The 17858-nt window shown below is 41.2% G+C and overlaps 1 protein-coding gene across 5 annotated transcripts in view; it reads right to left on the bottom strand.

Moving 5' to 3' along the window:
* The window catches only part of PLEKHG1 (pleckstrin homology and RhoGEF domain containing G1), a 130422-nt gene that overhangs the window by 30567 nt on the left and 81997 nt on the right, over window positions 1-17858 (bottom strand). For 4 of the 5 annotated variants that reach the window (XM_074818750.1, XM_074818751.1, XM_074818753.1 and 1 more), the window contains 2 exons: window positions 15980-16518; window positions 898-998 (listed from right to left, as the gene is read on the bottom strand). In XM_074818750.1, coding sequence (XP_074674851.1) covers window positions 898-998; window positions 15980-16518 — 640 coding nt within the window. The remainder of the gene's footprint in view (window positions 1-897; window positions 999-15979; window positions 16519-17858) is intronic. The other variant, XM_074818752.1, reaches the window with a different exon arrangement.

Here is a 17858-nt window from a genome sequence, read left to right as displayed (position 1 = left end):
ATGAACACTGAAAGATGCTCTTTGACACTAGTCTTCCACTTCAGAATCCTCTTTTGATTCAATTAAATTATCTTTTTTTCTTCGAAGAACACAGCAGTTTGAGAGGTGTTTTGTCAACAATAGCAAAGCTAAGAGAGCTTTTACAGGAGTAATGGGATATAGAAGACATGGGAACTTTATGCCAATACATTTCCTGCATCGATTGAACATTCAGGTTTTCCTTAAATGCTGATTAAGTTCATTATTTTTGTAGTAATAGAGGATTCAGACAAAAGTAGCAGCAGCATGCTCCTAAAACTGCAGATACTGCAGATCCTACACAATGTGGCACTAGCTATACAAGCAAGAAATTTTACTTCAGGCTCCGCATGTACACTAGAATCCCATCTGCCCAATTTTAGAGAAGGGTGTAAAGATACTGAACAAAAGCCTTCAAAAAATGAAAGGTCCGTGAACACAGTTTTGAGAAATTAATTCAGGGAGTTCCCAGTAGTATAAAACACTACAAAAGCCAGATCTGGGTGATGTATATTGGTATACAAAAGGATCCAATATAGCTGGAATAAAATGACGTCTCTTTCATAAGGCAAGAATTTTATTCACAGTGGTATTGCATTAGGCTCAGTTAGGACACAGAGCCGGTTAGACTTAAATTCACAGAAATACCCAGCATGAAAACAAAAAAAAGTAAATGGAGACTGCATTTTATTCATAAAACAAACAGTTTAAAAAAATCTGATCTCAGTAAAACAACCCTGCTGAGAATCGAAGGTAGACCATTTCTCAATTTATGTATCTTGGCTGTATTAAAGTGATAAAAGAGCATTTGCTTGGCTTGCTCCCTCCTCATTAATGCAGGCTATGGAACTGTTTTCACTTAGTTCAATATGAATTTACCTGTTGAAATGGTAGATATCCCGTATGTTTCCAAACAGGGCTGATCGCTCTTCTGTCCCCAGGGAGAGCTTGGTCTGGTCAGTGATACAGTCAAGGTAATCCTACAAGAGAAATGAGAAGGAAACCTTCAGACATTTCCTCCTTTTCTAGATCAGTAAACAGAGCTATGTTTTATTGTACAAGATGAGTCTCTTCATATCAGTTTCACCTTATTATTACAGCAAAGCCTTCAGTAGCCCCTCTGCGAACAGTCACTCTATTATGAAAGGTAACAGTACTTACCTGTTCATTGAAAGCAAGAAAATAACAAAAGACTGAACGTTAAGTTATAGCCCTTAGACAGGACAGCCAACATTTCTCTTGCTACTGATCTACAATCATATTCAGATTTCATTCACAATGACAGTTTAATTGATCATTTAACTGGCTCAAAGACAAAAAAATGTAAAAATAAGAGATAAAGAATGTCATTTAATGCAGTAACAGAAAACCTATGTAATGAAGAGCAGAAAGCATACAAGCAACACAGGCTAGAAAAGCAACCACTACAAAAATATATTTTTTTAAATCATTCTTAAGAAAAGAATGCAGAGTTTGTAGAGGACAGATCTCAATGTATATACATGCATGCAATTTAATCATACATACAGTTACATTGCAAATTACACTGCTACATACTCCAGTAAAGATTTCCTTTTTCATTTAGAAGAGTGACAGTGTCTCATCCAGGGACTTCAATTGAATAGGAACAAGACAGCTAGAAAAAGCTCAGATCAGCGGTGTTCTGGAAAAACAACTTTCCCATCTCTTCCCTCACTTTGATAAGAGCTCAGCTCCTGGTGTCACCTTTCATTCTGTTGCTGCTACAGTATAAAAATTTCTCAGATAAGGGCAAACAAATCCAGCAGGCTATTTAACTAACTGCAACTCATAAACCAAGAAACCCTATGTGCCACATTCATGAAGAAATTCTGCTGGAGGATGAAAATAAAGTAAAAGTGAAAACAGCTGAAACAATGAAAAATAAAAATAAATAAAATCCTTTAGCCTGGGGCTAGACAACGTGGTGTGGCAACCTCCCAAAAGCAACACAGCATTCCACGGCGCTGCAAGGAAGGAGCCCTGCAAAACGTCAATGAGACCGTGAAAACTTCAAAGGCATAACTGTGTTCCAGAGTTGTAAAGAAAAAAGTATTACAAAACACATACATTAGCCAAGATTTATTCTCTGCATAAATCCCATGAAGACAAAGGGTTTAGATCAACCATGGATCTACTTTTGGATTTTAGATGCCCTCATAAGGAAGGTTAAGAATTGCAGCGCTTCATCCTCCACCTTCATATCCTTCTTTCCAACTGAAATAGTGTCAGCAGAGTCACAGGCGTAACCAAGATTCAGGTTTAGATACCAGTAGGCTTTCCTGTGCCCTCCCCCTATCCTAATGCTCAATAATCCACACTCTTTCATACCCTCCAGTCAAAGGTACTCCTCATCAGCCCCCAAAGTCAGTATTTTTTGCCAAGGGAAAGCAAGCAAGCCTATTCCAAGGCAACCTCAGTGTCTTTAAGAAGAGCAACAAGCAGCAGTGGGTAGGCAAGGAGGCAGGCCCCTGGAGAGTCATTTCATCTCTCCTGTGTTCGTATCTGACCTGTATGCTACCTTCTCTCCTAGCTGACAGGAGTCATAGTCCAAGCCTGTCCTTGAAATATATTTGTGCAGTAAGTCATTGGAACCGCATCCCTGGGACTCCCTGAACTTGTCCTTGGCTTTTTATTTTTACTCAGAAGCTGCAGAAGAGTAAAAGGTTCAGGACAGTGAGGCAGACAGGACTGTAGCAAGCAACACACTAGATCAAAGGCAGAAGTAGGTGACAGATTCAGGGCTACTCTAGGGATGGCAGTAAATAAATAACCTTTTCTGCCCACTAATACAAATTGGTATATAAAAGCAAAGAACAGAAAAGCTCCAGTGGAACTGTGATCCTCTGCAGGAACACTGCAGCACCTTGAGCTGGTATGATGGGGTGGGTTGCAGAGGAATGGAAATCTTACAATAAGTAACTCCATACAGCATCTTTATTGAATAAAGAGGAGTTCCTTTCAAATTCATTCATCTCAGCATACCTGGAACTTGGGTTTCTTCAAAATAACAAACAGTCCACAGTTATTTCCAGTATTGTAGACAGTGTTACCAAGCATGACCTGGTTTGTGCTCCTTTTGTCCTCTTACCCCAGTTTTCCTTCACTTTGCATACTCTTCTCAGTCTTTTACCAAGTCTTAGTAAGGAAGAGGGAACCAAGTACTTTCTAATGCTCCTGCCAAGCAGCAGTCTACAGGTGCTTTGGCAGCTTTCCAGCATTCCCGTAGTGTATACCAGGATCAGGTTATACCACACACCCACAGCTTGTGCTCTCTTTTGCTAAATGTTCCTTAAGACTGCACTTCAGGCCCCCTTCTCCTCCCAGCATCAGATGAGAAACAAACCAGAAACTAATGGTTGGGTTTGTGCTTACCAAGAGTAAAGGGAGACGGTTATTTCCTTAAAACACTTGGGATTCAGATGTACCTTGTATCTCACCTCATACTGTTAGGAAATCACACAGGATTTGGAGACGGCTTTCATGTTTTAGCTTTCTATTTTTGTTAATAATGTTGACTTGAGGCTTGTGCAAGACTGACAGCTTCAGACATGTTTACGTTGCTGTTACACGTGTAAGTAAGCAGATACCTGAGCTAGACACAAACTGCCTAATGTGGCACCAACAGTAGGGTAGTCACAACAGCAAAAACCTTCAGATACCCGTGTCTATGTGAAAGAGGTAGACATTGGACAGCCCTGCCAGAGTGGTCTGAAGAAATCCAGGCACAGCACAGCAGCACAGTGCTTGCGCTGACACAGCACGTGAGACCCTTCTGGTTAGAGTGCTTTATAGAGCATGTGTGCTCTCATAAAGGCTTCGTGAACTCATCCAGGAAACAGATGCAGTATTGGCACATAATGTCCTCTGCAAGGACACCACCACAGGCAGATCAAAGCTACCCAGCCATGGGGTTTTTCCTAGTTATTTCTTAGCAAATGTTACTTTACCCCCATGGCAGACACTGCAACCTCCTGCAGCATATCAACAGCTGTTATCATCTGAAGCCGTAATGAAAGGTTTGGAGCTACAAGATAACAGGACAGGCTGCAACTGTAATGACATGGTGCAGAAATCAATGAAATTTATCAGAACAGAGTACTGGCCTTAGTCACTTTATTTGTTTCTTGTCAGCATCTATGGACCCTCTGTCGGCACCGAATGATTTGTTTATAACCTTTGCCTTCACTAGCCTTTTATTGCTTCTCTGCAGTTATGGCAAAAACATTTTTCCCTCCTATTTCCTGAAACTCTCCAAAAACCAGAAGAGTCTTGCCAGACTGCTCTGCCTTCCTTGCTGGTTTTGATGTTCTCCCTATTTGTCTTTCATCACACTGAATCCCTCAGAAGGAATGTCTGTTAGAAGGTGCATATCCTGACTACCATCTCCTCCTCCATAATCACACAAGAAAGATCTCTAGAGGAACAAAATGATGACAACACTAACCTCAGAGGCAAAAAAAATAATTGTATGAATTGAAAATGAGAGAAAACTGTCAAGAAAAGGACAAAATTATAAAAAATATCTTCACATATTGATCAAACTAATTTCTTCCATGACCATATTTTAGAAGCTAAATGCAAATTAGTGAGACATTTTCATCTAGCTACCCAGGTTTTCCTTTGAAAACAGACGCACACTTAGCTTTAAAAACAGACCACAGGCTGAACAATAATAAATAGTAAGTCAGCCATTAATGTGGCAATGTTAAAATTACACATTAAAATGAGTAATGTTAATGGTAATGTTAAAAAAAAATGGGTGAAAGCCACACTGCCTTGTAAAACAAGAATCAATTTTTATCCTGCCCTGCAAGAAACATGCATACTACAGAAGTTCTTAGTAATCCCTTTACAGGGCAGGACTGTGCATATATGGATATCACCAAAGATAAGGAAAATTGTTGGAAGAGCAGTGTTGTTGCATAGGTATACCTTTACCAAGAGGCAGGCACACAAGACACTGAAAATTTGATTAATATCAAATTAATATCAATTTAAAAAAAAAAAAAAAGAAGAAAACCAGAAGGATTCTACCTACCAGGAAACTTTGTTTTTCAATGCCCAAAGACAGGCTGCAGGAGAAAGCAAAGATGCTGTATGTCTCTGGACTTCAATAACATGGTCTTTGGCTCAAGACCTGAGGACTTACATCAGGAAAACTCAGCCTCTGACCAAAAAATGCTTAAAACCAGGTACTTAGCAAAACTCCAATGACTTCTAGTGTTGCAGCCTGAGTAGGAATATGGGATATTAAATCAAGCAGGACCTAACCCAGGCAGTGCCATAACATCACTTAGACTGCAGTTTTCTGATACTCCCTAAGATCTGTGCCACTAGTAAGGCAGCTTTTACTCCTAGATGCTATACCATGCTCAGGGCCATTATTTTTGCCTGACTCCCCTCTACTCAGCACAGATGCACATGGCCCAAATTAGATGGCGATGCAGAAGAGGAACCACCAAAATGGTTCAGCAGCCTTGGCCACCTAAGCATTACTTCCACACCACTTAGAGGAAAAGGCTGCAGGCCAGAAGGAAAACATGCCACAAAATGGATCCTGTTTGTAACCTGCTAGCTAGAGCCATGTTGACCAATCTATCTACATACTTGTAACCAAAGAGAAAGCTAGGCAACAGTTGTACAACAGAATAACCGCTACAAAATGCTCCCCCCACTGCTATTTCTGCCAATTACATAGGTAATTTTAATCTGTACCAATTCCCCTTTTGCCTGATTTTTTTTTCTGTTTTTTTTCTTATTATTTATGGATTTATCTGTTATGTACAGCAACATACTCTGAATGCCTTGTGGGTCAAAAAATAGTGTACAATCCACAACAGGTGGCCAAGAATGCTGAATTCTGGTCAAGGCAGCTCACTGCAGCTCTTTTCAATTATTCAAAGTACAGCTGTACCCTGCAAAGCGAAGATGCACTTGTAAACCATACATACTTTGCTTTCTTGCTCTGGTTCCTTTGGCTATATGAGTCCAAGGACTGACTGAGAACTAAATCAAACCTACCTCCTTCCCATATCAAACCCTTTTGTCAGGATTTCTCGTTAAAACACATAATTATTTTTGTTGTCGTCACCTTTTGTGATGGAAGAAGACAAGCCCGCTATTTTCGTGTAGGTCCCCTGTAATTTGCACAGTGGTTTACTTGAAGACACCTGTAGCAAAACATTTCATGCTGCCAAACTTGACACATTTCTGGTTGCTTTCCTCCCCTCATCTTCAGTTTTCCATATTCTTCCTCTGCAGTCTCTGTAACCAGTCAAAACCAGTCACATATCTATGGGCAGCCTCATTTTGACTGAAACCATCCTTCCCTCCTGAGAGTGAAAATGCTTGCCCAATTGCTCTTAAAACCAGTTCCCATCTACTGTTCCATGTCAGAGTCCTTGCCATTTTCAGCCCTCCACAGAGAGCCTGGCATGTTCCCACATGGCAGGCAGAAATCCATGCCTGTCAAGATAATTAGCGCCCTTAACCTCCAACTTCTGAAAATCCTCCATAGGAGAGGCAGAAGTGGTAGCAGTTGTGCTTCAGTGTCTTATCTGTATTGATTCAACAGAGAGGGGAGGAACTTTTCACGTTCTTTCCTCTCATGGTGAGAATTTCCTACCTAACAGCAAGCATCTCTTGTTCCTATGTGAGTAACACAACCACTAACCCAGGCTGCAAGTAACACAATCGTGTTGTCATACAGTAGGCTAATACAGCTTAATACTTTAACTAATACGCATATTTTTAAACTGTAGATGCAGTTTGAGAGCCATAAAAATCAGAATCATATTTTATTTGTGCTACCCAAGTTGCACATTAATGATGCCAGTACATCAAACCTCAGAAAATGCTTGTGCTGTCCACAATATAGCTTCTCTATGTATAAAACCAGAAAATTAAATAAAGAAGGAAATTTCTGTGAGCATGTCTTCCCACCTTCTACTTCTCATGGAAAATGGGGGGGTGGTATTTGGTGGGGGTTTTTTAAAGACATCAGAAGCAGGAAAACCATCACGTTAGCCAAAGCATGAACAGGTCCGAAAGATCTGCACCTATCTGGGGCTATGCACGGCACAGCACAGCCCTGCCACCAACCGGCAGCCAAAGCCAGACTCTGGTCTTTCTGAGGGCAACACAGACTTGGAGACACAGCCTCTTCTCCTCACTTCAGCAACAGAAGCAGAAAGCTTCTGGGCTCTGTGAGCTTCCTACTCCCCTTTTCCATTCGCTTTACGTATGTTAAGACTGCCACTTGTCAGTGCCAGCAAAGTTCTGTCCTGGTGGGAATCTCAGCTCTGTCAGGCCCCAGCTGTGGGCTCCGAAGCACCCACCTACGTGATTTCAGAGCATGACCCTGCCATCAAGGGAAAAGGGCGAGAACACCTGCCACCACTGACAGCCAGCAAGCCTCCAAACAGGAATGGCCAAAGTAATCCATATGCTTTATACAATCTGTTACTAGATTGTGATTAATTTCTTTCTTCTCTGATGGCCCCGCAGAGGAGTGGAGTCTCTGAACTGGCAGAAGGCCACCTCACTGGCATCATCCCTCTCCCCAGGCCCGGGTGGAGGTGGTGGAGGAAGCCACACAGCGCTCACCTGTGCTTATGACCAGCTTCCTCGGAACTACCCAATTTACACTTTCAGCCTGTTCACACACAGCCTGTGGGTAACAGCAACAAAGTGGGTGTTGTGATACAGTAAGACGATACTCTGCTGACTGCACAGAGAAAGGGCAAAGATTGATGGTGAGAGCACTCATGAGAACATGGTATGAAGAAAGACTAAAAATAGAGAAGCATATTTGTTTTCTTTCCACTATTTACCATTGCAGAGTAAGGTGATCGTGACAGACTTCTCCCTACACTTTCCACAGTTAGGGTTCTGCTAACAAAGTTAAGTCAAAGTTAACAGTATTAACTTAAATTTTACCTACAAAAGAGAAAGGGAAGAAATTTATTTTTTTTTAATGCAGTTACTTCTGAGTGACAGATTTTTTATAATCAACATGCCTTCCTCACCTATATTATATATGTTAAAACACTGCCCCATTTACAGATACTAGGGACTGGAAGCAGTGAGCCTTAATAGGTGCCCTTGGCTTCCATCCACATGCATGGAAAGCCACAGGGGGAGTATGTGTCAGCCAAATTTAACAGTGAGGAATTCCTGAGTCCTAACACTATACCTTGCACCTCTAAAATGCACACTTTCTTAGTTTAGGCTGCCATTGAACAGTTGTGCCTGAGTAAAGCATGAGCACAGCTGGGGTTGTACACAAAGTCAGAAATTTCTAGGGCACGTCAATGTAAACAACATAACAGTCAGAAGATCTTGTCACAGGACTTCAAGTTGTCAGAGCACAGCTAGTCCCAGGAACTGAAGTATTTGCCCTGGAAAACTGTCAGTGAGAGGTCCCTCAACACTCCCTAGGCTATTGCACCACAGGATTCTTGGGCTAGGAGAACAGCCTTGCCACTGTGCACAGCTGGGAGGTAGCAGCATATCTTTCTGCAGTTGCGGGTTCTCCCTCGCTGCTTTAGAGCCCAAGACTCTAAAGCAGGCTCTGCAGGCCCTCTTGCCCCTGCCCCGGTGTCAGGGGATGCCCATGTCAGCTTCCAGTACTGCCTCACAGCTCCCTCCTAGAACTTGGGTGGAAGGAGGCACATTTTCTACAATGTCTACTCCACCTGTCCAGGGGTTCACGTCCTTTCTTTTTGCCTAATGTCTGCTTTCTTCTTGTGTTGTCTTTGTCCCATGAGCTATTAGCAGGAATGCTGTGTCTGCAAAGCTCTCTGGAGGGTCAAAGCCTGCCACCAGCTGATCCAGCACTGAACTGCCAGCCTGCTTGGATGGACTGCTTTCAGGGATTTTTGCCTTCTTTGCTAAAGTGGATTTTTGCTCTAATGAAACACAATCAAAGTTCAATATCATTCCCTTGTTACACTGCAGAAATTTCATGCTAAGATCTCCCATCTTAAAAAGACACCTTGGAAGGCAGGCTGTCAAATCAAATTGTAATTTGATAGAGATGCTCTAAAAGCACTCATAAGCTGAAACTGGGATTCATGGATTGTACACAGTCAAGTCCCCTAAAGTCCATCATCTGTAAAGACGATATGGATAAATCACTGGGAACAGAAACTTACATGTAACACCACTTAGACACTTCAGCACACTAATTTATAGAAGTTGTAACCCTCTGATTAAAACTATGTCCCACATTTATCTTCAGGTATCAGCCAGCACCCACTGCTAAATCACAGCTACAGGAATTTTCCCCAGAAGCTGGCACTCAGAATCGCTGCTCAGAGGTGCAGTTAAGAGGAAAGTTCAGAGAGCGGATGGAGATCATGAGATGATAACAAATGCTATCAGTAGTTTACTGACATTTCAGTAAAGAGCTATTTAACTGACTTTCTAAAGTTAAGAGGAATCACAGAAGAAATAAGCTACAGTAATGAGGACAGCCAAATGAAACCATTAAACAGTAATTAGGATGTCAAATAGTTTGAGGTGTTAGGCAGATGAAGTAAATGCTCTAAAGATTTCTAAATCTAAGCCTGCAACTGAGGCTTGACATCATCAATGTCAATCATCATCATCATCATTCAATAACCTAGAGATTTTTTTAAAAAGTACCAGCTGAAAATGTTTAATAATTATAAATAATTAAAAATTAATCTAAAAGTTCATCAGGACATCTATAAATTAATTTGGTCTGATTACAACCTTATTGAACCATAGTCAAACAAAGCACAGAGAGTTATTAAGGCATATCTAGCCTTTGAATGTGTGAATCACCCAGGAAAGGAACCTGAGTCTTGTGCTCTAGACCCTTGCCCTGTTACATAAACTTTCCTCAATTTGTAAGGCAAATGAAAGCTAACATTTTTTAAAGATCTTGATATGCTTACAAGTTAAATGAGACATTCCAGAAGAGAAATGTTTATTTTAAAACACAAGAAGGGAAACTGAAAGTCTGTTTTCCAAAGAATGAAAATGCAAACCCAGCATAATGGAGAAAATCTGCACACATCCTGAACACACATTTATATTAACCTTAGTAAGCACATGATTCCCAGAGACTTATGGGTGGCTTTTATTATTAATATATGAACAGCAATGAAATGGAAGCTTATAGTAGTGGGTGATTTACAAGTAAAAACTTTTTTAAAGTGTCTTATTTGCAAAATGGTCTTCTCGTGAAACCACAAAAAATAGCAGCTACCTCCACACCTTAATCCATGGGAGCGGTGAGAGCGGAAAAAAGAGAGAGAGACTGCTATGTGGTTTGTTAAGCCTTCAGGTTTAAAGGTCATGGATTACTAGAAGAATACTGTTCACTGACAAGTAGTATTTAATAGCAATGATATAACAAATTTAAAAGTGGTCAAATATTTCCATGGACCAAAATGGAAATGGATATAATAAACAAATAAAATTGCAGAAACTACGGTCTGACTGGAAATGCAGAAATTTGTTTGGCTTTAAGATATCACTTCCAAATTTTGAAATTTCTTCAGAGAAGTCACAATCACTCTGCAGAAAATGTATCAACATTTAAATGTTTACCAAAAACGTCACAGCATAAGCTGCACTTCCACTCTCCTGCCTCTCAGCTCTCAGACCTATTCCTCCCAGTTTTGCTGTCTGCCCCCTATAAACTTGCTGCTTTCCCGGAGCTGTTGCTCTGCTCTGTAGAGCTCCTCATCCCCTGCCAGTGAGCAACAGCAAGCCAGAGGGCAGAGGTGAACAGAACTCTCTTTTGTTACTTTCTAAATTCCAGAAGGGCTCTATACATCCCACCAAGAACGGACACAGCCTTCCACTCCAGCCTCAGTACAGTCACAGGAGAAAAGTTTCACTCCTGGAGCCCTGGGCCCACCACCAGCACTCTCAAATGGCGCGCTCTGTATTTAACTACATCTTCCCCTTGCCTCCCCCCTCCCAAAAGAATAAAGCTTTCTGGAACAGAAATTTAACTTTCACGCTTTTATTTATCCTCATTCGCATTTAGAAAGCAGGTAGGAGGTTGCAAACAGCACGGTTGAGTGATTTATGCCCTCTGCAAGAAAAGGGATGACAAGAGAAGTGGCGGTGGCAGGCGGCAATTCTGCAGCTCTCTGGAAGAGCAGCAGCCCTCCCTGCCACTTCTTTCCCACCCAGAGCTTGAGAAAGGCTCGCTGTAAATTTATAGACAGCTCATTTATTACTGCAGTATAACTCACTCTTTCGTGCTGTGCAAACACAGAGCTGACCTTAAAACAAACACAAAGTTATGGCTATATATTTCTGCTGTCTTAACATATGCAGTCCCAGCCATACGGTGAAGCTCTGCGATCACCTGACAAAGACGTCCCTGTCCCTACAATCTAGCTGTAAAATAAGAACTGGATGCAAAGTACAGGTGGAAAAAGCATAAGGCAGCAATGATGTTTTATTCAGTGTTTTTCAAATACTTGGGAACATGATGAAAGAAATTTATGAATGTTACTAGCAGAAATAAGACTGAAGTAGTGATGACGCAGATGATAAAAACCACTCATCAGTACATTTAACTCTGGCTTAACAGTGCATTTGCATTATTCCTTCATCTTGCAAATGTGGATGTCGCCTTCTACAGTTACAAGCATTTGTACAAATTATGAATATGGGCTTCTGACTCCTATGAATTGCAAGAGCAAAACACATTTTTATTATAAACTCAGGGACAGTGTTTTACTCAGGGAAAAAAAGGTTACTTCAGTAAGGTACTCTAACTGAACTTGATGCCTATTCTAACTAAATTATTAGTTGAAAAAGTCAGGTTGGGTCCTTAAGAGGAGAAGGTCTGCAGGTTCTGCCCTGCCCAGTACACCTGTCAGCATGACACAAGCAGGAAGCAGAGGTATCTGATTTCTCATCACAAACTTGCCCAAAACACGCTTCAAGCTGTACTAATTCAAAATTATAATTATACTTAACAGATCATCTGATAAAACATACCAAACAATGGAAAAGTTCGCTCTATCTTTGTTACAATGCTTGCCTGTGCAAGAATCACAGCAGCATGCCTCAAAACAATCATAATTCAACTGTTCTTTCAGGTCACAGACAAAATGGCTGTACTGGCTAGAAAAGCAGTTGTTTTTAAAGCATATCCTGGGGCAAAGGGAACCAAATAGTGCTTGTACGGCCTCCTCTCAATTATCCTAAGCCCATGAAATACTTATCAGCAATTTAAAAGAAAACTGGAGAACCTCAACAGGTCTACAGTATCAGTTAAAAGATCACATTAGCCATGTCCTATGAAGCTGATTTTTACATCTGTCTAGCATTTTGGTAATGTTAAGAACAAAGACCACTCAGATACTCAAAAGCCAATAGAAGTTATGCCTTTTCAGTTTATTTTTATTTATTTACTTTTTAATGACCTAACAGCATTAGGTCAATAAAAGCATCAAAAAGGGTGAAATTCTATTTTCCCCCATTCACTCCATAGTCTTTTATGTCAAGCATGAGAACTTTTTCTAAGGATAACATAGACTGAAAGGACACTGCCCAAAATACTATGCTAGGCTAATTCTTAATGAGCTGACTTTGGATATGATGAATAGTACCAGGATCCTACATGCAATTTTACACCCTCCATGTTAATGCGTCATTTGTGTACAGCTGTGTATGTTCTTTACATTTGTGTACAACCAATCTTGGAAATCAGTTCCAGGCACACAAAGGACAAGAAGGTAATCAAGAATAGTCAGCACAGATTCACCAAGGGGAAGTTGACCACCCTGATAACCTTCTACAATGGAATGAGACTGGCTTCATAGATGAGTGGAAAGCAGTGGATATTGTCTACCTTGACTTCAGAAAGCCTTTTGACACTGTCTCTCATAAGATCCTCATAGACAAGCTGATGAAGTATGGGCTGGATAAGTAGACAGTGAGGTTGATTGAAAACTGGCTGAATGGACAGGCCCTCAGGGTGGTGATCAAAGGCACAAAATCTAGTTGGAGGCCCCTAACTAAGCAGCACACTCCAGGGGTTAATACTGGTCCAGTCCTGTTTAAGATATTCATTAATGATCTGGATGATGGGAAAAAGTGTGGATGTATTAAAAAACAAACCAAACCAACAAAACCAACAAAAAACCCCCACTAACCCCCTCCCCAAAAAACCTAAAAACAACCCCACAAAAAAGCTTTACTGCATCTCAGGCAAACATGCTTTGCTTTACACCAGAAATTTAGAGACTGGATTTATGGATGTGAATTTTGACACCCTCTCAGTTCTAGCTCTAGAACCTGTTTCAAAGTGCTGGAAACAACAGTAAGAACATGTTCTTTTTAAATATGTTTCCACTGTCTACAGAGAATGTAGCATCAGCAAATCCCCACTACCAGGGGACAAAAAGCAGTAGATTAGATCTGTACTGACAGTTTTCAGCTGGAGGTAGAGGGTGATTAAAATAGTACCTATTCATTTCACCCTTTTTGTTCTTATGCCATCCTCAGTCTGATATCTCTTCAGCTTTTGCTCTTTGTACCTAGGTTGCCCTGCTTCTCTTCCTCTCTCCCCTCCCTTGCCAAAAAAAAAAAAAAAAAAGACCATCCAAAAATAAAAAAACCTTACTATTTTTAGTCTGTGTACATAAACTGCTGTATTGCAGTCATCTGCAAAACTTGCTAGAGAGCTCCAGTTCCAACCAATTTCATACTCACCTCAACTTCACACTTCCTGGGTTTTCTCTCATTTCCTCATATTGTTTTCCCTCTAATGATTTTCTCTTTCCACTTAGCACTGGTTCCCTTGCTTATGCTTTCCTCCAACCTGCTCCCACCTTCATGTGTCTCTTCAGCTCCTACGCACTTCTCAGGCAGCAGTTGTCCTTTGTCCCTTTCCCAGCTCTGCTTTTCCCATTCTTATCCCATTTCCTAACCAGCTACCAAAATCTGACCCACGTTTATCTGGAAAATAAGACAGATCAAGCTGCTTCCCTTCACATTAGTTTGGCTCAGCACCAGTCATCTGCCCGCCAAACTAAATGGCCTCAAGTCATAGAGGCCCAGATAACGAAAAAAGGCTGCAACACTCCTGCAGATGTCTGCAGAGTCTCTCCATCCTTCTACAACCACCATCCTTGAGTAGGTAAACCACTGCAGCATTGCTAAGGTAACCTGTGGAGAAAAGAATCCTGAGAAACACATAAAATGGGCTCCTCTGTAACATGCTTCCAGTCACACCTTCCTCTCCTAAGACCAAGCAAAGAACATGCACAGCTTGAGGTAGCTGGTTGCCCACCATCCTCACCATTTGGGAAGGAGCTCCTTTGAAGCCCTCAGATCCTCAACACCTACCTAAGAAAAGCCCCATTGCCAACCACTCCATCTCTCAAATAGGCTATCTAGTACCACACAAAGCTATTAAGATTCAATATTAGTTGCTGTAAGAAATACACTTGGGTATTTCACAGGTAAATTCCTCCAGTTCTTTCATAACTTCAAGAGCATTTGCCACATTTACTCTACATCTACTGTAGTGATGGTTAAAGTATTTCTAGCAAGCGTTTGCTGGCCTTCCTACTTGTAAATGGAAAATCTGTTTCAAGATTTTAATGATAGTTTCCAGTTTCTTAAGCTGTATAGTTTACTGCACAGGAGGATGAGTGAGAGCTAAGGTTTCCAAAACCACAGAAGTCATGCCTAGTGAATGGTGACTATGCACAGAAGCTGGCTTGCTTCTGTAGCATATGACAACCTTAAACACTCCAAAATGAAACTCAGGCAACAGTTGAACGTAGAGAAACAGCAGCAGCTACAGAAACCATTAAAGTCTTGAAGAAAAAGCTTTCTTTGTGAGAACTCTGGGGGGTGGGAGTGTTTAATCATGATGTGCATTTGTGTTATCAAAGCCTTAGTGTTTTTTCCCTACTCATTGCTTGGGGGACCAAGGAGGTTGGAACTGTGGGTGGGGAGAGTGCCTCCAGCTGGCTGATATTTCCTTTTGCAGATGACCTCATATTGCTACCTAAAGCTATATATTCTATAAACAGCACATAAAACATGCACCTCCCAAGAAATCCTTCTTTGTGGGTAGTCATACACACATAGGTTAAGTATGTAGATTACAAACAATAGCCAAGGGACTTGTCATCTTCAAAAATACAAAAGAACATGACTCTGATGGCACAGTTACAAGTACATGGAGTAAGCAGAACAATCCAGAAGAACTCATCCATATTTTTCCCTGTACCAGAAAGGGGAAATGAAAGATACTGTTCATCTGTGGATTGGACAAAAACTTCACTGTTACACCCATTTATTAGCACCACCCATTCAGAATTAGTATTAAAGAAAACATAATTCCTTAATATAACAGTCAAACAATAGGGTTTTCCAGCAAATACACATGACATATTCAATACTGCAGGTCAATGACATGGAGTGAACAGACTGCAGCTGTGAGCTGCATGAAAGGGAGAGAGAAAAGGGCAGGAAAGAACTTGCAGGACTAGGACTAGGGGGGAGGCGGGGGGGGGAGGGTGGGAATCAATAACTGAGACCCTTCAGATAAAGCATTTAAAGGGGCAAACAAACTGTCTGCTGTTTGCTTCTTGCTATACATTCTAGAAAAGAGAGCACTGTACTTTTTTTTTGGTAAATAAACATCACTGCAAAGAGTTTACCATTCTTTGTTCACTACTGCTGTACTGCTGTCAACTGTAGAATGTTTTTTTCTGTTATTTCTTTGTGAACTCATAGTAACAGCTTAGATTTATCTAATCAAATAAAAACTAGAAACACACAAGAACAACGATGTTATACTAATTTATAAAGACCAGCAAATGCCAATTCCATTGTCAGGTCCATCTGTCCTGCTGTGAAATCAAAACAATGCAAAAAAATAGCATTATGGAACAGTTAACACCATCCTAACCAAGACTCCTACCTTCACAATGCTTTTTAGATCCTGCACATACATCCTCTCTGTCTCCAGAATCTCTTGGACAACTCTGTCTACGTAGAGGAGCTTGGGACTGGTGGGCTCTGTGACCAGGGACATTGCACAGTTTTTGCTTGCTCCTTTTGGATCTGCTTTCCTTGGCATGCTTAGCCTTTTTTCAAGGCTTTCTTCAGGATCCTCTTGCTCTGCAGGTGAGTTTTTGCGTGGCTTGTTGCTGGTAAATCGCCTGGCTGGGACCAGTTCTAGCTTGATGGCACCCGTTTCTTTATCCTGGTTGAACAAGCCCAAGTGGCTGTTTGAAACCAAGGTCGTTCTGCTTCCAAAGGAGCAGTGGCTGTCCCTGGAGGAAGCAGAGGAAGAAGTGGAGCTAAAACTGACGGGACGGTCACTGTCTGACAGGTCCATGGTCTTTTTTTCACAGTAGCGGAAAGGTCTGCCGTCCTTGTGCAAATCTTCCCCTTTCGTCTTGGAGTCAAGGGCCTCTGTCACAGCTGGTAAAACATCAAGAGGTAAGTGGAAGTCATCTAAAAAAATAAACAGAAGTGGGTTTACTGTTTCTGCTCCACATAATACAAAATCTGACAACAGATACTTTTAAAACTTCTTGCATACAAAACTGCCACAACTCTGTTTTAACTAAAAGACAACCAGAACAATGTGATTTGGGGGTCACTGTGGCTCTAACGTTTTTTTAGATGGTGGGGATCCCCCACTGGGGGCTACTAGAAAGGCATCACATACCTCCTGATGCATATATGTCTCTGGCACATCCTTCTTGTGTCAGTATGCTGGGCTTGGTGTTAGCACACACACTGCCCAGGCTCAGCACAGGAGACAAATAAAGATTTTCCCTAAGGTTAAAAAAAACTCTGTCAGGAGCACTCCCTGCTGTCTCCAAGCTGAACACTGACCCTGGTTTGGAAGCTTTGGAAAAACTCAGGAATCACACAGTGATACCAGACAGTGTCTTTCGTTTTGAATACTGTGAAGTCAAACAAAAACTAGAAGCAGTTATCAATTACCAGCTCCATGGCTTGTACAAAAACACTAAAACCGGAATGATTTCCCAGTGAAAATAATGTAGCTTTTGAAAAAAGAGTTCCCGCAGGAAAGAGTGCTGCCAAATAATTCAGTTTTCTACTGGGAAAATAAGTCATTCTAAAACTGTTCAGCTTAAGCCAGAATATTACCCCCTGCTGAACTGACCAAAAGCTGTTTTTCAAATCAGTGCAACAACAAAATAAGATGTCTGTCTTCCTGTCGGCATTTCAATTCTACTTTCTTTTTATTGCTGAAATGCCCTGCAGGACACTGTCCACGATGAAATGCAGATTTCCCTCTGGCCAAGCTGTGTGTGATGCACCATGAGAACATGCAAAATCAGCTGCAGGTAAATTCAATACTTCAAATTTCATTTCAGTAAGGATTGTCCGCCCAAAAAATCTTGCCTCAAACTCAAAGAATGTCAGAATGTCTGTCCTGTGAAAAAGGGAAACTTCTGACAATTTAGGAAGAAAAGCAATACTGAAGCTACCCACACAGTGGTAGCTTAGTCCTTATTTTACTGCAGCGACCTCATTTTTCAAAAATCATACCAGCAATTACAGCCTTAGCCAGCAGTTTCAGTAAAGAAACCATAAAGCCAGTAAACTGCAAATTAAACCCGCCCAACCTTTAAGGTGGCCCTTCTTAAACTGAGGCAGACTTGCTATGCAATTACCAGCAGAAACCTCCAGGACACTGCTCTTGCTGCAGTTGGTCTGGAGAGGGGGCACAGGGGTGGGAAGGAGAATTTCATTCAAAGCAGAAAGCCACTCTCTCATTTTTCAAAACCAAACACTACTATTTATTTTAAAATAAAAAC

This window comes from Strix aluco, chromosome 3, assembly GCF_031877795.1.
Source record: "Strix aluco isolate bStrAlu1 chromosome 3, bStrAlu1.hap1, whole genome shotgun sequence".
NCBI lineage: Eukaryota > Metazoa > Chordata > Aves > Strigiformes > Strigidae > Strix > Strix aluco.
The sequence above is the reverse complement of the archived record's forward strand: the minus strand, read 5'-3'. Positions and strand labels throughout refer to the sequence as shown.